General features: G+C 41.7%; 1 protein-coding gene across 4 annotated transcripts in view; it reads left to right on the top strand.

Moving 5' to 3' along the window:
- The first annotated feature begins 3,344 nt into the window (after nucleotides 1-3,344).
- Nucleotides 3,345-23,827, top strand: part of slc6a5 (solute carrier family 6 member 5) — a 52,751-nt gene continuing 32,268 nt past the window's right edge. Inside the window, exons 1-5 of one of the 4 annotated variants that reach the window (XM_041198073.1) lie at nucleotides 3,345-3,466; nucleotides 5,694-6,194; nucleotides 6,679-6,814; nucleotides 18,752-18,883; nucleotides 18,985-19,158. In XM_041198073.1, coding sequence (XP_041054007.1) covers nucleotides 3,446-3,466; nucleotides 5,694-6,194; nucleotides 6,679-6,814; nucleotides 18,752-18,883; nucleotides 18,985-19,158 — 964 coding nt within the window. In that variant the 5' untranslated portion in view covers nucleotides 3,345-3,445. Of the gene's footprint in view, nucleotides 3,467-3,684; nucleotides 3,701-5,243; nucleotides 5,569-5,693; nucleotides 6,195-6,678; nucleotides 6,815-12,461; nucleotides 12,574-18,751; nucleotides 18,884-18,984; nucleotides 19,159-23,827 lie in introns of those variants that run through there. The other 3 variants (XM_041198074.1, XM_041198072.1, XM_041198075.1) reach the window with 3 other exon arrangements.

Here is a 23,827-nt window from a genome sequence, read left to right as displayed (position 1 = left end):
ACTAATCAATTGCAAATATTATTGATTGTAAACATTTAATCAGAACTGAGTCAAAGTTCTGTTAGATTCTCTGAAGGGCTTGTAGAAATTTGGAAGCGATATAATTCGTTCTTAAGCGCTCAGGACATTTTGTGAAGAAATGTCACATCTTTTCCCACCGGTACCGAATAAATGATAGGCGTTACTTCTGTGGAACCGTAATCATTCCAGTTCCTTTCCTGATTACATTTGGTGCTCGAAAAACAATGGAATGTGGAACATTTAGTTCGCTGTAATCCAATTTTAGGGATTTTAATGCAAATAGGATTTATGACTTATTACTCGCTTTTAACGAAATGTGAACCACTTGTTATCTGCAGAAGCAATGTTTCATAACATTTCTCGGTGCTTGTAAACGAAACCAAGCAGCGGTATTGAAGGAAATCATTCGGGTCCACATTTATTTTGTGAGGTCAGTTTGACTGTAGGCCTGGTACCCCCTAAAAAAAATTCCTTCAAACAACCTTAATGCGTGGCTGAGAATTTTTCTATCTATAACACAGAAAAGTAAAACAATGGATTATTTTAGCAGATATACTGGTTTTGTTAATGTGGTCTTTTATTAGTTACCATGAATTCAACATCTATCCAATTGATACACTGGTGGAAAAGCGAATTATTTATATTATGTAAGTAATTAAGTGGTTCATCGCTTTGTGTTGGGCTCAGCTAGACAATGGGCAGAGGAATGGCCCAATGCCGTGTAATTAATACAGAACCTATTAGGAAAGCTATTTGTTACGAATCACCGTGAGGTCAAAACCTCCCATTAGGTTAACAGATATGGTTAAAGGTCTGAGAGATGGTAGCCTTACTTTTCGCCCACATGCTAATAACGTGTGTATAGTTCTGTGATGACGTTACCAGGCCCGTTTCTTCCCCCAAAAAGGCAGTTAATAACTGCAAACTTTATGAAGCGAACAGGCCAGTGTTTATCTCATTCAATTAAACATTTGAGTGAATTCACGGAGGAACAAACTACAAACGGGCGGCGATGACAAGTCCTACTCCACGAGTGAGCTTCATGGGTAAACACATGGGTAGTGTTTACAAGACAGCGTTTGGGCTAAAAACACAGCCTTGAAAAGTAATCCCAGTTGAATTACCTTAGCAGTTATGACACAGCAATTATACTCTGATGCAGAATACTGACGAAGCAATTGTAAAGGTTGCAGAACTATAAATATTTACTTAGTTAAAGAAGGCCATCCAGTTTATACAGTGCATATTCTAGACCTATGTAGCAAGGCATTTTGGTTTGAAAAGCCCATCGCTAAAAAAAGTTTTTTCACTTACAGTAGCATTGTAATGATTTTAAACTAAAGTGATCTGCTCACAATGGCGATTCAGGAAGCGTCTACTACACTTCCAATGGCAGGGGCAGCAATATGCTTCTGGAATAAGATTGAAGGGCATCGTTTAAAAAGTAGGATGCTGCTTTCAAACTAAATTTGATAACAGTTCCTTGTTTTACTATATTTGGTACATTTTGGACATTGCAGAGACTGTTCGAAATTGCCCTGCATATTACCCCAACCATCAGTACACAAACAGCTCAGCTTGTAGTCCACTAACGGAACAAGATCATATTGCACCTTGCCTCTCCCACCTAATAGACACATACAAAGAAAGAGCACTATTATTATTATGACTGTAACTGGAAGTGCAGAAAAATGTAGGAAAAGTTGGGATGTTTTTGAATCATGCAAGCATGAAAGTGATACTGTTTCTGTTAATTTTCATTCCGAGTTCCGAGGAAGAGCCATCTTGGACTCGAAAGGTTAACCCTGTTTCTCTCTCCACGGACGCTGCTAAACCTGCTGAGTATTTTTTTAATGTTTTTGTTCCTGGTTTTATTAATCCGTCTTTTTTCTGAAACTTCGAAATCATATTGAGCTTATAGGATTTTTTTTAAAGTGAAAACTTCTGCTCAGTAAAGCTTTATATTACTGTTATCACGACAGATAGCTTGCTTTAAATGCTTTTGCTTGTAATTATGATCGGGCTGTATCACGCTATATAAAAGTGATTCAAACGTACGATTATGAAAGATGAAATATTTCCGCCGAAGGAATGATGCCTTCAAATGATACGGAATTTGATGAATTGCTCATCCTACTTCTGTTGGATATTGCCAGGGATGATACTGAGGATTCCTGTGCAGATAACCTCTGCTACTTTCGCCCCTTTAAGGTCAGCCGGGGTTGGCTGGTAAAAGAATACAGTGGACAAAGCGATTCCGACCAAATCAATTACTATTATTCATCTTTCACCAAGTAATTAAGCCCAGAGAGGCTGTTTAATGGACTCTCGAGCGTTCAAGTTAGTAACAGGTTCAACACTGGAGTCTGTTTTGCTTGGCTGTTGCAAGGTAGTTGTAACAGTCTTTTTTTTAAAAAAAAATCTTATTTGATAACGGAGGAATAACATCTGATGAGATGGCAATCGGAAGGGGCGTTTTTTGCCTTCCAGGCACGGGGTTAGGACAGGGTTCTCCGGACGCACTATTTCTTCGTTTCAAACAAAATCTAAGAGGTGCACGAGTTCACCCCATGACTGCGTTTGTTTGAAAATGGATGAGTTTTCTAACATGACCCCTCCCCCGTCCCCCAAACAAAAAAAAAATCCAAGGGAACGTAATGCACCTACTCAAATGTACCTCCATGGAGTACCAACTCGGGGCGAGAAATTGGGATATTTGAAATATCTTTGCTGCCAGGCAGCGTGAGATTTCCAATCCAGCCCTCGAGAGTTCAGAAGCGCACGGAGCACTTTGCAGAGGGTCGCAGTTATGGAGTCCTATATGTATGTCAGAAAGCACTTTGTTTCATATTAGCAGGACGCAATGCAGCAACACCGCAGTTTTGCCGGCGTGGGGGAGGGGCGTTGGAGAAACTTGCTTGGTAGAATCAAAGTTTAGATTCGAGCATTAGCTCCAGATCTTAAAGATAAAGTGTATGCTGCAATGTTTTAATAAACAATTGTAATGAAGGCAAAGGATAAGATAGTTCCAATTATATGTTTGCCTCTGCGTGTGCAAAGCCCATACGAAATTAGGAGGCTACAGTTTGTATTCACAGCGCTAGACTCCTGAATCTCTTCATGTGGCACACACTACAAGTACTTTTTAAGGAAGATAAACACTCGTTCTTTTTTGTAATTGTTCGAATACCAGCCTCTGCACCCAGGGTAACCCCGTGGTGTGGCCCACTTGCCCAAGCGCAAAATCCACGATGTCTCGAGTGCTAACAGGGCGTTAGCCAGAGTGCAGTTTGCAAGGGATGTCTTGCCGGCTAGAAAAGCGGAGGTGGGGCTGTGCCGCTCGGCTGATTTGCAAATTGCCACCACACGCAGGGCTTTAAAGCGAAACAAAAGGTGACTGCATTGGGCCAGATGTGGCTGGTGAATGGCTGCCCTGGAAAACACAGTGAGTCCGAAGATCAGAATCTCGAAACTCTCTTTAAACTTCTGCCCGTGAAATGTGCTGACCTGGAGTCAGATGAAATGCTGCCCAAACACCTAGTAATATGAGGGCACATTGCAACGCTGCACCATGTAGCCCCACTGCGATGCACCAAGAGGACCGTGAACAGCATGTATCCAGGGTGTTAAACTTGTGAATAATATAGATTAGAAAGTGGACGATGTCGCCTGCCAAACGGTAGAGTTAACCAGCTAGCCTGCGCTCGCTTTAATAAAACTGAATGCGTTATGCATTGCAGTGGACGGAGTGCATTGCGCCGGCGACTAGAGTGTGCTTTGAGTGTCAGAGATCTACTTGGAGATAATAGTTGCCACAACGATTGAAATCTCGACTCCTAATCTGACTTTTAAAAAATTACACACAGGATGAAAATGAACCCTGTGCCTGAGTGTGGGCGGAGCGGAGTCATCTATTTACAGCTATTTTTATTCTTTAAAGCTGCAGTAAAAAAAAAGATCTATTTTTACTCTTGGCATTTGATCAACTGACCGGTAAACCTGACGTAAATCTCACGCACCCAAGATTTTTTTTTCAAATTCCAACCCCTTCCCCTCCCCAACAATTTAACAAACCCTCCTCTACTGTAATAAATGAGGATACCTCCTTTAAACATTTCATCTCGCCCTGCCAATATGTCTTTAATAATAATACTAAAACTTCCTTCCCTTTCCTTTAAGAGAGTAGAATTTGGCGTCAAAGTGACATGTCTTAAACTTGAGGTCAGAATCTTCAACGCAAAATTGTAGAATTTAACCGATTAAGTGGTTATGATCCACTGCTGGCTGCCAAGGTTGCTTCGCAGGGTATCAACAACCGCGTTCTAACATGTAGGAGTAAAGTGCTTAATTGCGAGTAATGAATTTATGCTCAGCACTCCTTCCGTTTATTAATTCACTACTGTGAGTCATTCCAAACACGCAAGCTTCGGGGCATATGCGCACTTGAGTGACAGCGAGTCAATGTTTGCGCCTTTTGTTGTATGTTTAAAATCAGAATCCAGGGGCAATGATTTATCAAACTCTTATTATCAAGCAAATGTCAGGCGAAGGGCACCTTGGTATTCACTGACGCACACCCAATCTGCACAGGAACGTATAGAAAGCGCTTGCTCGGAGCTGAACTAAAATCATTCTAAGTGGCGTTTTCCACCGTTCCCCCCCCCCCCCCCCCCCCCCCCCGCCCCCCACCCCCTCTTCAAATCTGTTGCATTGCGAAACATGGTGAGTGACATTCTCTTTTTTTAAAAAAAAATCTTCTCTCCTTTTCTCGGCTTAGTTTACATTTGTGGGAACAAGAGAAGGGAAAAGAGTTCTGCTTGCCGCCTAAAAATATGATTCAAATGAGTTTACTGAAAGTCAGGGTTAACTTTAAGGGTATTTTTTTTAAAAAAACCGCGAGTTGATGGTGGAGCTGTCTGTGGTGCTGAATCCGGTAACAAGCAGAAAGCGACAGAGCGAGTAGATTGTGGTGGTTGCAAATTGCCAAGGACCTAGCAACATTCCAAGATAACCTTTCCCCCAGCCCCACCGAAAAAAAGTTTGGATTGTTGTTGAATGATTTATTTTGAAATGGCTTGATTTTCTGTAATATAAAGTCAAATTTCGGCTCGAAACTATCCATAATATTGGGCATGCTATTTGTAAAGCGGTTACATCAACTACCACCATCCTCTACAGCCCAACCCCCACCAACCACCCACCAACCTCCCTCCCCAGTCTCAAAATAAAGCACTATTTCCAAGTTGCCATCTGTGCAAAAGGGACCATGGTGGTCTTGCACCGGGTATGCCTGCCCGGTGCCTTCCCAGGAACATAACCCAACGCGCGGACTGAGTGACAGGAAGCAAATGGGGCGTTAAATTAAAGATTCGTATCGTAATTGTGGGAGAGAGGGACGAGAACCCTGCAATCCGTGAGCAGAAAGCCAACGCGTTGTACTAGAGCCGCAGATGAGGGCAAGCGTGTGACATGGTGCAGTTCGCAACTGCGTTGAATGGGACATCAAATATTGAGCAAAATACCTGCACGCCACTCCATATTCCGAACGTATGCATTCCCCCCCCGCGCCTGCCCTGCCGTTATAATCGATGGAATAAGCAAGACTGTTAAAATATTTTCAAAGCGTTGCTTAGCATCAACCGTGGGTTTCATTGTTATTTCGTATTTCACAGGATTGCACTGACCAGAAAAGCATGACCAAGCAAATGGTCAGCGGGGCTGAGACTTTGTCCCCAGCACAGGCCAGTAGAACAGAAGGTGTTGGGGTAACAAGAAATAGCCCGGAAAATGAACCGCACCTACCAGGACACCAAGCCGCTGTGCTCGACTCTCAAATCCCCGAGGGCAAAGGTTTCGCTCTCAAAGAAGCCAAATCGAACGAGCCTGAGGGGGCCAAGGTTGGGATCTGTAAGAATGCCTCCTCCGTTCAACCCAATTCCGCCGTCCGTCAGGATCCTATCGAAATCTTGCCCCACAAGGATACTTCAGCTGACAGCAACGATCGCACGAACACGGTTTACTGTAAGATCGCCGAGGTGGAGGTTAACTACGGCTCTGGGATAACCACAATAGAGCAAAACAACGCCAAAAGCAGCTGGGTCACGAAGAGCCAGAGCACGGTGGTACTGGGAACAGATGGTAACACTGCTGTACTTCCTGGAAATGTCAGCGGGGTAAGTGTTCCACACGATAACCCTGTAATGAAATTAGCCAAAGTGAAAAGGGGAAACGATAACACTCCAGCCCCAAAGTGTTACAGGTCCACTTATCATTGTGTTAACAATTATTTTGGGGCAAACTTTTTGTTTTGTTTTTCCTTATGTCAGACTCGAGGATATAATATTCAGGAAGAAAAGACTGCTTAATGGGTTGGATATTCGATTGCACTTTATTCAGCCAGGCATGACATTTGACAGGCCGATTGTAAATGAAGTAGCATGTACCAATGCAGTTCATTTCAATAACGTGATGTTGAAAATATTCAACCCGCCTTTATAGCTAAAGCTCTGTGATTTCTTCAACGATTGTCCCATCATTCTGACTTTATAAAGGTGGAGTTTATCAGGGTGATAAATAATGATCAACCATTATTATAATCAGTCGCCATTATTACAGGTAGTGCTTCCAGACTTGAGCTACATTTTATGTTTCCTTTAGGGAGATGAAGGCGATGAGAATAAAGCCAGAGGGAACTGGTCGAGAAAGCTGGATTTTATTTTGTCCATGGTGGGCTATGCGGTAGGACTGGGGAATGTCTGGCGCTTTCCCTACCTCGCATTTCAAAACGGCGGAGGTAAGAATCCGAACGCAGATTCAAACTGCACAGCTCCGAGAAAGGACGAGGAGCAGAAACAAAAAATCGAGAGAGGCTAGGACATCCGGAGACAGACAAGAATGGGTGCAAACATTTGCATGTATATGGGGTCATAATGGACAATAGAGAAGCGAAAGCATAATGGTGTGTGTATACGAATGATACAACGCAGTGCCCAAGTAAGAGAAATTCTTAGAATTAAAATTCAGAAGGCCCTGACCTATCAGTCGGGAGTAAAATATACAAGTCAAACAAAACAAAAAAAAGACACCCATTTCTTTCTGGCTTTTCATTCAGTATCAGTCTATAACGACAATTAAAGATTAAATTGAGTCGAGAGTATGAAAGAAACGCTGTGAATTTGTGTAGGGGAAAAAATGGGGATTCGGTACATAAAACGATGGTGGGGAAAAAGCAGGTCGAGTTTTCATGGTTCATTAATCCGTGAACATCGAGAATGTTGCAATCTGCATTCTGCGGCAGTGCTTACTGCTGAGGTGAATAAGCAGCAGCGAGCACTGAGAGAGGCCCGTGCATATTGAGTGACTTTAATGGTGTTTCCCCATTGACCCTCTAACGCATTTCAAACAAAATGTGTTAACTGTTTATATAAGAGCCAAAAGGATAATATTACTGCACGTTAGATTTCTTCCCATTATAAAATACCTGTTTTAAGTAAGCTAGCGAACGATAGCAATGTCAGCGTCTCTTTTGTTAAACCTACTTTACAATGGTGTGTTTTACATGGTCATTCAAAAATATCCTGTTTAAGTAGGGTAATTTGTGACTTGCGTATACAATTTGCCCATGGGAGCATCAGCAAATATAATGTCGGTGAAGTAATTTCTTTGTAAAAATTTGACAGATTAAATTATATGCACCCAAATCCTTGAGAAATGTCACAGAACACTCACTCAATGCACGTTAACGAATGGTTTACGTATAGAGGTTGGTCTGAAATAATCGAGAGGGGGATAAGTTTTCATTTAAACTAACATGGTCGTAACCATGAACTTCACTAGTACTTCAGTATGGGATGAAATGGACATATTTGCAGCTGCAGTTTAGCCAGGATTTTACATGCATCAGCATATAAAATGCCACTATAGCTGAGTGTGTAATCTTATATGGGCTTTCATACATTCAGGCACATTCAAGCGTAGGCACCTGACAAATTAATAAATTCGTTTACATGGATTTCACAAGAAACAAATCATGTTTTAAATACTGCACATACTAGCGAAGTTCTGAATTTCTATATATGCACGGGATTGGCGTATACATTTATGAAATGGTTTAAATGTAGCTTCTCAAAATTTAAGCCATATTAGTTGGAGTTTAGCATTTTGAAAGTGTTACTCTAAGAATAAAGATGTCAAATAAATTAGCTTGAGGCACATCAGTGAAACTGTTACTTAACTGTGCTGACAAATATTATCATAGCTTGGACATTCATTTATTTAACATCTATAGTTTAAATAGAATGGTTTTATATGGAATCAATGCATCGTGAATTCAATTCCTCTTTTTCTCTTGCACTCAATCTGAGAAGCATTCAATAATGTGGAGTGTCACTTTCCTCTCCGTTGTCACTGGTCAGGCTAACACTGTAATATGTTGCGAATCATATTACAGATATCAATCAAATGAAACATTAACAGAAAGCATGACAGTGAATTACCCAACTGGTAATGGAATTTGCTCCTTTATTCATTGCCAGTCTCAAGAAGCCTTTGTAGTTATTTGATTAATAAATTCGGAATCCATGAGACGGAATAAATCACAGTTCCTGTGCAGGTGAAATAAGATTGAATTGAGCCTGATCATTTGGCTCTGCTGAGACCACATTGTGCAATTTATTTTAGCGCCTGTTTTTTTTTTTGCTGATGCCACGTGGAAAGTTTTGCACCTTCAGTGAATTAGGCTCTATGTGCCGGCAGTTACCAAATTCCCCGCAATGCCTCTCAGTGTGTGACGATTCAACCCAGCAGTCCCCTATCGGAACGGCCTGAATCGAGTAATATGCACATTTTGGCTTTGAGTTTCTGGAATTTGCAAAGCCTCTTCTCACAGTTTAGACCACCAGCCTTGGATCGCAGTGGATGCAGTAACATTTTTCCCCATACCAGCTGCACAAACATTCCACATAAATAACAACCAGTCAAGTTCCAAGCAGTGGGTTGATGAGTTGGCAGCACCATCAGGAAATGGATGACTTTTGTCGGAAGCGTCCAAGAATTGGGCCATTTTGATCCAGTTAATTTTCAACGGCTGGCTCACAAAACTCGAAAATGGGGAAATTGATTTTGACGGATAGTTGGGCATCAATAATCTATCAACATCTCCATTGCTTTGAGTTGAGGTGATAACATGGTACAATTGGGGAGGCTATGGGATATTTTGTGTTTAAGTTGCTTTAACGTGCACACATTCAGTTGTGCTAAATCACATGAAATTACCATAGCCTAGAGGAACCCCATGAATAAATGGCAACTTTACAGATTCCGCACTGTGGGCGATCGCTTTTCTTTTCCATTATGCCTCTGTGAATTTTGTGAGTGTGTGTGTGTTAATGGCACTATATACATACCATTAATTGGTTCATAACGAAAGCATCACGGATTAACAAACCCATAGTTAATATTTAATATTGTTAAACTACATCTGTGGGATTTTGCCATCATTAAACGAATTTATTCCCTAAATTCTTAATGAAATCTTTGAGCAGGTTTTGAATGAAACCCCTATTTTTTTAACACTTATTATTGGTATATATTTTAGTGGTGCCTGTTGCTTACTTACTGGGAACGTAGTTCCCTAAAAAAAGTTGTGCTATTTTTAAAGGCAACATCAAAAGGAATAACTTTACAGAAGTCCACGCAGTTGGATCCGCATGTAATAGTTCCTGTTGTTGAGTTACATTCTAGACGAGTTTTAAAAGATTACACAGGACGAATAACTAGATTTTTGATAATTCAATCGAGGCTCTCTTGACATTTGTGGCAAGTGATGCAAAAGAGTCTTTATATTTTCTGGAAACTTTAATATCCAATATTCTCATCCTTTTAACAGTGGAAATTATACTTCACTAGATAGCCATTTAATTTCATCGGCAAATTGGAGTTAGAATCGTTCCAAGCTTGGCACCTGACCTTTCTTGCCAATATATTCATTGAAAAGCACAATTATAAGAAGCCTTATAGTGATTTCGACGCTAATCATATCCCTTTGCAATCCTTTTCGAAATAGGATATGTGGGAAAGAGATTATTCCTGGCCTCGTCAACCTGTTGCCAATACATTTTAAAAACATTGAAAAGAATAGACCCAATGGTATTTTTTCAAAAGTCCATCATCCATCGTGTCCTTAAAACAAGAATACAATGCACATTCGAGGGGAAAACAATCATTCAGTTATAATTAAATTATAATTAACTGCTGTTACGTGGACATTAGTTTTTCCAAATGATGGAGAGCTGTGCGATCTACATCATTTATTTGAAACGAGTTTCTGCAGCCTTACCCAATGACTGGTCACATCCATCAACTCTTAACCGCTTGTCGATGAGATACATTGGTATGGCTTGATCGTGGCAAAAACCCAGGAACAAAATCAGCTCCTTTCTGTATCAGTAATTTTAAAAAAAGGTAAACTTTCCAAAATGCAGCGCTCGATCTACCCTTTAAAACACATTTAATCGCTTTATGACGGAGCAAGGAAGGCGGCCTTGCGTTGTGATTATATTTTTGGTGGTACTTGTTCCCAAGCCGTTTTTGCAAACTTCAAGCGAAATGCAGACACATCGTGGCTGGACTTCCAGTTAACCTGGCACAACTTGCCCACATTCGCGATGAACAAATTTTTAATTGGCTCGTGCTTAAATTCTGATGCAAAAGGTGACAAGTTGTGCCCCCACAGAGATTTCCGTCCCAGTAAAGATGGCAGATGTCGCTTTAGTGACTGACTGCCCTCATGAAGCAGGTTAGAGGCCTTTGAACAGGTTGCGCACAGATCGATTGGGCTTCAGTTTCTGTCGGCGAGTTTGGAAAATGTTCACATGTAGCACTTAATATCGACACAGGCTAGAACGGTTGAGATAAAATCCACAGATTTTAAAAAAAACCATGATAGGTGGCAGTTCTTAATATCAATTCAATGGTGTTTACACTGTAATGTAAACCAGTTGCCTTAAGACATGGAATATTTATCTTCAGTAAAAATGCTCTATCGTTATCCCTCTCACTATTAAAAAGTGGCTTTAATTAAAACGATCAAACCCATAAGTCACAATTTCGTAGAACATTTCATTCTTTAATAAACTGGTTAATTTCCTCGATAAAGTGAAGACCAGCTGAACCCCTCAAAGTGTGAATGGTGGCGTGACTAAAGAAGTGTGCATTTTAACACCACTACTTGTAAAGGGACCTATAACCTCAAATTGCGACAAATTTGGACCTATCTTTCAAAAATGACGAACCTAGGGTGTTTAAATGATATTTCAGGTACCGTAAACAATTAAGTCTAATTATAGGTAGATTGCAACTGGGAACGAAATCCCCCAAAGCTGTGCAAATGTAAATTTTTTAAAAAGCATATTTACAGGATTCATAATCAGAAACAAAAATAAAAAATACCTGGAAAAACTCAGCAGGTCTGGCAGCATCTGCGGTGAGAAGCACAGTTAACGTTTCGAGTCCGAATGACTCTTAGTTCTGTTGACTCTTAGTTCTGTTGAGTCATACGGACTCGAAACGTTAACTGTATTCCTCTCCGCAGATGCTGCCAGACCTGCTGAGTTTTTCCAGGTATTTTTTATTTTTGTTTTGGATTTCCAGCATCCGCAGTTTTTTGCTTTTTTCATAATCAGAAAGACCATCAGGGAAACTGGCGGCTATTTATTCCAATGTGTGGCCTTCAAACTTCCACCCGCACAGGTGTTTGAATTACCCCGACAGATAATGCAACACAATTCTATTCAGGAACTCAGATCAGCTATTTTAAAGATCGCTGTTATGATATTCCCCTGATAACATTTAATTGGGTCATACTATAACGGAATTGGGGAGAGTACATGCGGTGATTTCCTTTGGCAAAATACTGTTTTCACAATGCGTCACTTCAAGCTGGCGAAGTGTTCTGTACATCAGTCTCTGGAAGTTCTAAGACACTTGAATTAATCGCATTATATTCGTTGAATTTAAGAGTGGAATCATCGGATTTAAGATTGCGTGTGTGTACTCATACGATGGTTTCGTCTCTAACCCCCAGCAACATTTACATGTGTCAGGGATTACAGTACTTTCAAAACCTTAAATGTAGAAAGCTGGTTTAATCTGTATTCACGCCGATATTCACCCAGAGCTATTAGCAACCTGTTTGTTAGACCTGTTTCTCATGAGGTGCTACCATCTTGTCTCCAAAGAATCCCGAATTAATTACAGTTTAAATTGCTCAGAAGCCATTCTCGTTACAAGATGCTGGGATGAGAATATTACCATAGGCCTGGAATTTCATTGGGGATGGGGGGTGAGGGGTGTAACCCGGAAGTTGCATATAAAATAACCCCCGTTTGTGCCCCAATCTGCCTATGTCAGATTACACTCAGATTTCCTGCCAATTTCATTAGCACATCAGAAACGTAGAAGTGGACGTAAATGACTTGCGTCGAACTTAACTGGAATTTATCCGAAGGGGTTTCAAGATGATAGGACCAGAATGAGGCTGGGGCGTGCATTAAGGTGAGTGGCAATCAGTTCCCTGCCAGAAAGATTTGCCCATCAGTAGGTTTAAATTGCCCCGTGGAAAGTTTTCGTGTTCTCAGACCTTGCTGTTCTCACGGTGTGTTTGCGTGTTGTGCCATGTATTCCGTCCGCTAACTGCTCACTAATCCGGTGCCGATCCCCCTTTGGATGGTTAGTGTGATGCTCGGAGAACCATAGAAGTTGAGGGCTGTTGTGACACTCATTTCTACAGTTAAAGCTCTTCTGCACAGGAACTGACAAGTTCAGTGGGCGCATGATACACACGCAACTTACTTACTCATGTCCAGTTGCCTGCAATCTTTAAAACCGTGCATTTATTCTGAGCCCCGATAACCCCTGTTTCTGGGCGGGTGCAGCTACACCGGAAATTCCAGTGCCGGGGGCGGGGGGAGCCTCTGATTCTAGCTTTATGAGCCTGGCCTCAGTGTACTCATGCCCAAAAGCTGCTTTTGCTTCCCAACCCCTCTAAGCCCTAACCCGTCCCCAACCCCTCACTCAATAGAGACTTAAGTTTTAAGGAAAAACTTCCAATGTGTGTCCCATAATTTTATGTCAAAATTCAACTCCACACAAGCCACTCCCGCGCTTGTTCTCTACCAACTTAGTTCCACTCCCTCGTTCTTTCCCGATATCTGCGCTTTCCTCTATTTAAATATTTATCTAATTCCCTTTTGAAAGTTACTATTGAATCTGCTCCCACCACCCAGTGCATCCCAGATCATAAAACACTGAGGAAAAAAATCACTTCTTGTCATTTACCATGACTTTTTGGCCAATTATCTTAATCTGTGTCCCGTGGTGACTCCCCTCCTGTCATTGGAAACTGTTTCTCCCTCTCTACACCAACAAAACGTCAAATAATTTGTTTACAGTTCATGGACGATGTTGGGAAAGTGGGATCTATTTCAGGTTCTGAGTTGCCCTGCAAAGGTGGCGAAAGATCTGCTCCCTAAATAGTAATAGTTAGATCCACAAACCTGGAGCTCACACCAGGTGATGGAAAGCCACCTGCCACAGCGTTATTTTAAATATACTTGTCACTAATTTTAGAAAAAAATTATACCTTTACTGTGTCCTACTATTAAAAACGAGCCGATTGGGAAATGGAGTTTGCGCATGCACTGAAATATCGGTGCTTACTAAATGCATTGCAGACTTGGCAGGATCACTCAGGTTTGCTAGGCAAGTGTTGTCTGGGGACAGGTATCTGCAATGTTATTTCAGTTTCAGCGTCCTTACTGCTTTGTATGTTGGTGTATTTGCCTGCTTTTCTATACTGGTGATTTTACTGAAGAAATATAATTTGCTTTGGCTTTATAAATAGCCTGATTGATGCTCTATCCTTTGAATTGCAGCAACAGCTATAAATATCATCGCATCTATCCTTCCTCAAATTAAATGTTATTTTGAAGTCAAACTCTCAGAATTAATGCACTTTACAGTTGCAGCCCTTTAAGGTTACATTCGTGCCACACAAGTGCCAGACAATGGCCATCTCCAAGAAGAGAGAATCTAATCATCTCCTCATGTTCAATGGTATTACCATCAATGGATCCCTCACTATCAACACCCTGGGGGTTACTATTGACCAGAAACTGAACTAGACCAACTTTTTAAAAACTGTGGCTACAAGAGCAGGTCAGGGGCCAGGAATTCAGCAAGTAACTCATCTCCTGATTCCCCAAAGCCTGTCCACCATCTACAAGGCATAAGTCAGGAGTGTGCTGGAATACTCTCCATGTGTCTGGATAAGTGAAGCTCCAACAACATTCAAGAAGCTTGACACCATCTAGGACAAAGCAGCCTGCTTGATTGGCATCCCATCCACAAACATTCACTCCGTCCACCACCAATGCACAGTGGCAGCAGTGTGTACCATCTACAAGATGCACTGCAGCAACTCACCAAGACTCCTTCGACAGCTCTGCCACATGTGAGACCTCTACCATCTAGAAAGACAAGAGCAGCAGATGCATGGGAACACCACCACCTGATAGTTCCCCTCTGAGCCACACACCACCCTGACTTGGAAATATATCGCCATTCCTTCACTGTTGCTGGCTGAAAATCCTGGAACTCCCTTCCTAACAGCACTGTGGGTGTATCTATACCACATGGTCTGCAGCGGTTCAAGAAGGCAGCTCACCACCATCTTCTCACGGGCAATTAAGGATGGACAATGAATGCTGGCCTAGCCAGTGAAGCCCACATCCCATGAGCATGTAAATAAAAATAAGACAAGTCCTCCTGCACATTGAAAATTCAGAATGCGTAGGAAGGGGAATTCTTATCTGGGGAGGATGGAGTCCCATAAAGGGGAGGCCCAAAGCTTTGCTGAGGGTCCCAGAGCAGCATTTCTGCTGCCCCTGGCCTGTGAAGAAACCTAGAAAAATATTCCACCTGCCCGGGCCTCTTGTGGACTTGAATCCAGATCCCAATGTCTTTGGCCAGGCAGAGAAACCACCATTGTTCCCTCACTCAAGCCCAGGTATTAATAACAGCTGCTCCCCAATGAATCAGTCAGAGCCTATTCTGCATGTTTAAAGGAAAGGCTCAGTGGTTGAGGACTGGTACTCTTGCTGCTTGTAATTTAAAATTGCAGACGGGGCTGGAAATGGTGGGGGTAAGTTGCCCATTCTATTGTAATTGGTGTGCTCTGCTGGTCAGAAGGTCAGGTGCATAGCAACTTCTGAAAACATCATCCTTTACACTTTACACTGTTAGCCAAAGTCCCCAAATCAACGAACCACCCCCCCACCCCCCGCCCCCAACCACCACCACCCCCTCCCCCACACTGCCACCCACTCCCATTTAGTGAAAGACCTTTCGGCTGTGTAAATCAACAAACTTAAAAAAAAAGTTATAAACAAAAAACTGCGGATGCTGGAAATCCAAAACAAAAACAGAATGACCTGGAAAAACTCAGCAGGTCTGGCAGCATCAGCGGAGAAGAAAAGAGTTGACGTTTCGAGTCCTCATGACCCTTCGACAGAACTAGGTAAATCCCAGGAAGGGGTGAAATATAGACTGGTTTAAGGTGGTTGTGGGGGGGGGGTGGAGAAGTGGAGGGGGGGTGGTGTGGTTGTAGGCAAAAGCAGTGATAGAAGCAGATCATCAAAAGATGTCACAGACACCACAACAAAAGAACACATAGGTGTCGAAGTTGGTGATATTATCTAAACGAATGTGCTAATTAAGAATGGATGGTAGGGCACTCAAGGTATAGCTCTAGTCGGGGTGGGGGGAGCATAAAAGATTTAAAAATATTTAAAAATAATGGAAATAGGAGGGAAAAAGAAAAATCTATATAACTTATTGGAAAAAAAACAAAAGGAAAGGGCAAGAAACAGAAAGGGGGTGGGGATGGAGGAGGGAGGTCAAGACCTAAAGTTGTTGAATTCAATATTCAGTCCGGAAGGCTGTAAAGTGCCTAATCGGAAGATGAGGTGTTGTTCCTCCAGTTTGCGTTGGGCTTCACTGGAACAATGCAGCAAGCCAAGGACAGACATGTGGGCAAGAGAGCATGGTGGAGTGTTGAATTGGCAAGCGACAGGGAGGTTTGGGTCATTCTTATGGACAGACCGCAGGTGTTCTGCAAAGTGGTCACCCAGTTTACGTTTGGTCTCTCCAATGTAGAGGAGACCACATTGGGAGCAACGAATGCAGTAGATTAAGTTGGGGGAAATGCAAGTGAAATGTTGCTTCACTTGAAAGGAGTGTTTGGGCCCTTGGACGGTGAGGAGAGAGGAAGTGAAGGGACAGGTGTTACATCTTTTGCGTGGGCATGGGGTGGTCCCATAGGTGGGGGTTGGGGAGTAGGGGGTGATGGAGGAGTGGACCAGGGTGTCCCGGAGGGAACGATCCCTATGGAATACCGACGGGGGGGTGAAGGGAAGATGTGTTTGGTGGTGGCATCATGCTGGAGTTGGCGGAAATGGCAGAGGATGATCCTTTGAATGCGGAGGCTGGTGGGGTGATAAGTGAGGACAAGGGGGACCCTATCATGTTTCTGGGAGGGAGGAGAAGGCGTGAGGGCGGATGCGCAGGAGATGGACCGGACACGGTTGAGGGCCCTGTCAATGACTGTGGGTGGAAAACCTTGGTTAAGTGAGGACCCTTGTCCTCACTTATCACTCCACCAGCCTCCGCATTCAAAGGATCATCCTCCGCCATTTCCGCCAACTCCAGCATGATACCACTACCAAACATATCTTCCCTTCACCCCCGCTGTCGGCATTCCATAGGGATCGTTCCCTCTGGGACACCCTGGTCCACTCCTCCATCACCCCCTACTCCCCAACCCCCACCTATGGCACCACCCCATGCCCACGCAAAAGATGTAACACCTGTCCCTTCACTTCCTCTCTCCTCACCGTCCAAGGGCCCAAACACTCCTTTCAAGTGAAGCAACATTTCACTTGCATTTCCCCCAACTTAGTCTACTGCATTCGTTGCTCCCAATGCGGTCTCCTCTACATTGGAGAGATCAAAGGTAAACTGGGCGACCGCTTTGCAGAACACCTACGGTCTGTCCATAAGAATGACCCAAACCTCCCTGTCGCTTGCCAATTCAACACTCCACCATGCTCTCTTGCCCACATGTCTGTCTTTGGCTTGCTGCATTGTTCCAGTGAAGCCCAACGCAAAATGGAGGAACAGCACCTCATCTTCCAATTAGGCACTTTACAGCCTTCTGGACTGAATATTGAATTCAACAACTTTAGGTCTTGACCTCCCTCCTCCATCCCCACCCCCTTTCTGTTTCTTGCCCTTTCCTTTTGTTTTTTTTCCAATAAGTTATATAGATTTTTCTTTTTCCCACCTATTTCCATTATTTTTAAATATTTTTAAATCTTTTATGCTCCCCCCACCCCGACTAGAGCTATACCTTGAGTGCCCTACCATCCATTCTTAATTAGCACATTCGTTTAGATAATATCACCAACTTCGACACCTATGTGTTCTTTTGTTGTGGTGTCTGTGACATCTTTTGATGATCTGCTTCTATCACTGCTTTTGCCTACAACCACACCACCCCCCTCCACTTCTCTCCCCACCGCCCCCCGCCCCCCCCACTCCCCCCAACCACCACCACCTTAAACCAGCTTATATTTCACACCTTCCTGGGATTTACCTAGTTCTGTCGAAGGGTCATGAGGTCTCGAAACGTCAACTCTTTTCTTCTCCGCTGATGCTGCCAGACCTGCTGAGTTTTTCCAGGTAATTCTGTTTTTGTTTTAAAAAAAAGTTATCTGTTATCTCATTTGGAAAACAATTGAGAGTTGCAAGGCTATAGACTTGGCCAAATTTGCTGGGAGGTTGGGAATGTCACATAAAGAAAGGCATTCTGTCATATATGTATATTATAGCATGTATGGTTAAATAGGCACTTTAGGGTTTTAGTTTCATCAATATTCATCAGGAAGGTAGATGATTCAAACAGAATCTACGATATAGCTGACAACATCTGGTGTGCAGAAGGGAGTAAATGATCATAAATAAATTTTCTGGATTCATGCTTTATCATCTTGCTGCATTGTAGACCTGATGTGTATTGTATAATTTTTATTGACCAGTTTATTCTAAGTGAAGTCATTGGCTGAAGGAGATACAAATGCCATAAACTGTGTAAATCACTTTAAGTAGACTGAGCACAAAATCCAGATTCACCCACTGTATTGAATGAGTGTAGAGATCACCAACTATATTCAGCAGTCAGGGTATTCTGCAACTGACAGGAGTTTGTAATCGATAGTTTTACCTTATTGACTGAGTTGAAATGATGCAACTGCTGCTTGATTTGGATCTTTTGATTCTCGATAACAGAAAGCATTTTTCTCATATTCTCCAGTTCTCAGTACAGGGACAGGCACTCGAGTGGCGGTTTTGATTGCTGAGGCTGTAGTGCCCCCCAGTGTCTACCCTTGGCATTACATTGGGCATCAATTTTTGCTTCTGCCTGAGCTGTTTCTCTAAATACACTACGCTTACTGTTAAATCAATCAAATTTAATTTTGAACCAGCATTACAATTAAAATATAGCTTATGTTGGATGCATAAATTTCACTGCATAATTTCTTTGAAATCATCTTAAATTATGTAAGTAGATCAATATTTCCTAATTTGTGTGTTTATTCATTGTTTCTGCCTTTAGGTGCATTTTTGATCCCCTATCTAATGATGTTGGCTTTCGCTGGAGTCCCCATTTTCTTACTCGAAACAGCACTTGGCCAGTTTGCCAGTCAGGGCCCTATTTCAGTGTGGAAAGCTATTCCAGCCTTACAAGGTAAAGCATTCAAACTCATAGGCTCCTTCTGATATTTCATTTTTTTAAAAAAAAATGCCATATTACATATTTAATTACCTTGTTTCTCACTATGTTTGTAGGATGCGGAATCGCTATGTTAATCATCTCGGTTCTGATCGCTGTGTACTACAACATCATCATATGTTACACTCTCTTCTACCTTTTTGCATCATGTATACCAGTCCTTCCCTGGGCATCCTGTGAAAACAGATGGAACACTGAAAACTGTAGAGACAAGAACAAGCTGTTATTGGGTAACCTCTGCAGAACCTATTCTTTGGACTGACCCAATCTTCTTACCTACTGGAAGAGTTTATTTTTTCTTATAAAGACATGCGCTTGCTTTACAGGGATCACCATGGATACCTGTGCAACATAAAATATCTTAAAACTACAAGCAGTCCTCTAAAATTTCACCAGGGATCACGGCATCTTCCAGTATAACGAGCCTTAGTTGCTTTTATTTACTTTTAACCTTCATCCATCTTCGCTGACTAGTGGGAATCGGGACAGAGGTTACTGCTAGTCATTTTACTGCTGCTGTTATGATAATTTGGATTGCAGTGTGATTTTAAATACATCGTTGCCTTCACTTATGCAGGGCCATGTTACCTTATTGGAGGGTCAATAGATTCAAGTAACTACAGTGACCCTTAAGAGATGTAGCTTGTGAATGGGTCTTCTGGCTTATCACTAATGATTTATGAGTTATCTAAAAAGTAAGATGGATTCATAGAATTTTACATTCTTTTTTATTATTCGTTCATGGGATGTGGGTGTCACTGGCTAGGCCAGCATTTATTGCCCATCCCTAATTACCCTTGTTCAGAGGGCATTTAAGAGTCAAGCGCATTGCTGTGGGTCTGGAGTCACAGATTTCCTTCCCTAAAGCGCAAGAGTGAACCAGGTGGGTTTTTACAACAATTGTTTCATAGTTATCATCAGACTTTTTTTAATTCCAGATTTTCATTTAATTCAAATTTCATCATCTGCCATGGTGAGATTCAAACTCAGATCCCCAGAGCATTACCCTGAGTCACTAGAATACTAGTCCAGTAACAATATCATTATGCCACCACCTCCCATATGCCAGCAGAGGACCATTTGGCCTATCATGCCTATGCTGGTTATCCCTTATCCATCCCCTGCCCTTTCTCTCAAATGTTGTAAAATATTTCTTTTGAAATATTAATTCAAACTCATTTCAAAGCTATTATGGATGTACGTTCTACCATTGCTAGGACATTCTTTGCCCTAACTGCCCTATGTGTGAAAAATATCCTTCTAATCACCCCCCACTGTCCTTTGATGCTCGTTAATTTGTGTCTAAAGGTGATGCTAGCGGAAGAAGGTAATTGTATGGATAATTACTGCCAGCGATAAATTTTCATCGTCATGGGTTAATTATAAAATCTTTTACTTTTCAAGGTATTCAGTTTACAGAGCTCTTTTGAGCCAATCATCCCGAGAACGTTAGAATGGATGTAATTAGTGATGCCAGCCAGGAGGGCCCACATTGATTCTGTTTCACTGGGCTAGAGCAGTGATGCCTTATTCCTTTTTTAGTAGGTATCAAAAATTGACTACTCCAGTTTAGGATATTCTGCCTGTTGACTATAAATGGACATAAATTTATCCCAGATATGTTGAACACTGTGGAACAAGCTCCTAAGCCATGTTGAGAAATTTCCTTCAAATGTTCATTTCTCTATAATGCTCAGCAATTGTTATTGTCTCCGATATGCTTATTATGCAAGTGAGAAATATACCGTTTTTCAGTGTTTGCACAGGACTGTGAGGCCATAGGCCTATTTTATTAATCATCTGAATGTCAACATTTTGTCTGTGTAAAATTGAATTTTATGCCATTTTTCACTTAAAGCTATATTACCCTCCAATAAGGTTAAGCATCTTCTTTTTCCCTCATTTTTTTGTTACAGATGTCCTAAGCTAACCTCCCGTGGCTCTGAGGGTGGGTATTTACTTCCCAAACCAATGCTAGACTTTCAGTCAACTGCTGATAGGGATATAAGGATGGCTCAGTAGAAAAGCTCATTGGACAGTCCATTGCCATATGGAGCCATCTCACTTCTTATCAACCTCTTCCTATGCTCGACACAGAGATTGGGAACAGGACATAATTGAATCTTTACCATTATTGTTTCACAATGCCATGTTTATGGCTTCCATAAGCAATAGTTCTTTCAAATGTTACACTTACTCCCATCCACTCAGAATCAACACACTTAGATACATAGAGATGTTTGGTACAACAGCTGAACTGAACATTCAGCACCACTGTGAGCATCTAAATTGGTTAAAACACCCCAGCTCATTTATAATATTATTGAGATGTGCCATTATGATTTCAATAGAACTGGGCCAATACACAACTAAATTTGATGGTTTTGAAGGATCAGTGATGGACTGTAATAAAGAAAATGAAATAATCATGTTAAATTAGTTCAAATCTTCACCCTGGATAAAAACAAAACAACACTTAGGATGGTAACAATTTTAGTTCAGTGAAAGTTTTAAGGTAAGCGTGAATGGAAGTTTCAGACAAGTATTAACCATGTAAAGAATTTGCCTGCAGTCTGCTGTAAATTAATTCATTAACTCACAATAATAATGTCATTGAGGAGTATAAACTCTTTGAACTAATATCATCCAGCACTCCAAAAATAGCAAAAAGCCTGACAATAGTGATGAGCAGTGCACATCATACCAAAATATATCAAGATGTGGAATCTTAACTCCTTGTTCAAATGGGCAAAGCTTTTGTAGCAGTAATGACGGTGAAAGTGTCAGTATTCACTGCCATTAGTCCCCTGAAACCAACGACAACTCCTGGACTCTGCAGATGCACAGTTACACATAGAAATCCAGAAGTTGCTGTCAGTAATTCTATGCATCTCCATAGGGTGCACTATTGAAAACCCTGTAGACTGCAGTCACATAGGAACTGCTGAACTAACGAGAACTTACTCTCTTACACTATTAGTCTTGCTGTAAAAACCCTTGAAAAAGTCACACCTTGGGCAGAATTTAGCCCTCGATGGGCGGACGGGCCATTTTGAGTGAGCTGCCCAACGGGAAACACTATGCGCTTCCTGTGCCGGGGGGGCGGATGGATTCCTCAACTGTCAAAGTGCGCTCTTTCGTGCATGCATGTGAAAGAGCGCACTGCTCCTTGAGACTAAGTGCTGTCTCAGGGAGAGCGCTGAAAGTTTAATAAACCTAAAAGATAGCAAAATAAAAAAGTTATTAACACGTTCCCCCTCATGTGACAATGTCACGCGAGATGGGACATGTTAATAAATACTACATAAAGGTTATTAAAGTTTTTAAAAACAGACACGAAACTTCATCCTGCCAGTGGATGAGGTTTCATGTTTTTTCAGAAGCCCACTGGGGCTCCTGGCCTGCCCGCCAGCCTTAAGGTTGGACGGGAAGGGCCTTTAATTGGCTTAATTATCCTGTCAATGGCCTCAATTGGCCATTGACAGGTCGGTAGGTGGACAGCGCAATCAGCTGTCCACCCGCCTTCCTGAATATTTAAATGGGGCAGGATGACGTCAGTGGTTCCTCCCGTCATTTTGTGTAATTTTCTTGTCACCGAGCGGGCCCTGCCCCCAACTCACCAAGGGGAAAATTCTGGCCCTTGTTGAATGAGGTGTAACTGGGTTGTTATTGACACACTAAGCTCTTGGTTACTGCTGAACAGCCTTACTACCCCTGAAAAATTAATGTCATATTTGTGGAATGCCAAATTTCTCCATCATGATATAATCACTTATTTTTGAAAAAAAAAACACATTTCTTAATGATATTCCAGCTTAATACTACATGTATGCCCCAATCATTTAGTTCATTCTCTGTAAAATATAATTAAAAGACTGTGCATTTTACTTTCTGGTTTACTTTCTAGTGAGAATACTTCAATGTGATTGGTTGTTTACCCTATATGATGCCATCATTGTTGCTGAATACCTGGAGATCCCCCTGACTCGCTATCAGATTCAAACTGTTGCTGGGAAAGGGAAATCCATGCCACAGAGATCACTAGATTTCATCTATGTCAGCTGTGAGCATAGTCGCTTCATCACTGACTGTGAAATCCCATGTTTATGGCATAATTTAAACCATTGAATTAGATTGCCTCTATCACTGTTCTATAATCATTCTGTGCCTTTGGTATTTTTAGATTCATAGTTTGAATTGGGGTTACAGTGTACAAATACCAGTGCACCAGCAAGCTACATCAGTAATATTGCAGTAGAAAAGTTGTTACATCAATCACGAGAGTAGTGATCTCAAAAAAAGCTCTCACACAAAAGTTGTCATTGAAGATGGGAGTAAATTCACACATTCCTGGAGGGAAACTATGCTTGGAGGAAGTGTGGTTCAGAAAATTGGCACTGACATCTTGCAGTATAATTGGTACGATGGATAAGTAACCCCTTACTACCTCTAAATGCCTTTGTAGGCACAGTGAATAAGGATAATATTACTTCAGCTCAGGGATGTGAGTTTGAATGTAGTCAAGGCTGATGAGTTGAAAGTCTTTTTCTGCAGGATCGTATGGTTCTAAGTGGAATTAATTTCAGTAACCTTAACTTAGTTCCAATAAGTTTGGACCTATAACAAAAAGTCTGACTCTATGATGTTATAAATGAACAGTGTTGCTGAAAGACTGCTGTAAAAATGCCTGAAGTGGGAAATGATCTATTTACATTGGCCCAGTGGGACGTACTTTTACAAAGTTGAATTAAGGCACATTGGTGGAAGGGAGTAGTGGAAGTTTTATCCTGCAGTTGAACTGTGCCATTCCTGATTTATATATGTTTGCTCTTCAAATAGGGTGACACTGCACTAATCACAAAGACTGAGCAAAATCAAAACTTTGTTTAATGTTCCTGC

This window comes from Carcharodon carcharias, chromosome 10 (genome assembly GCF_017639515.1).
Source record: "Carcharodon carcharias isolate sCarCar2 chromosome 10, sCarCar2.pri, whole genome shotgun sequence".
NCBI lineage: Eukaryota > Metazoa > Chordata > Chondrichthyes > Lamniformes > Lamnidae > Carcharodon > Carcharodon carcharias.
This window is presented reverse-complemented; position numbering and strand designations above follow the sequence as displayed.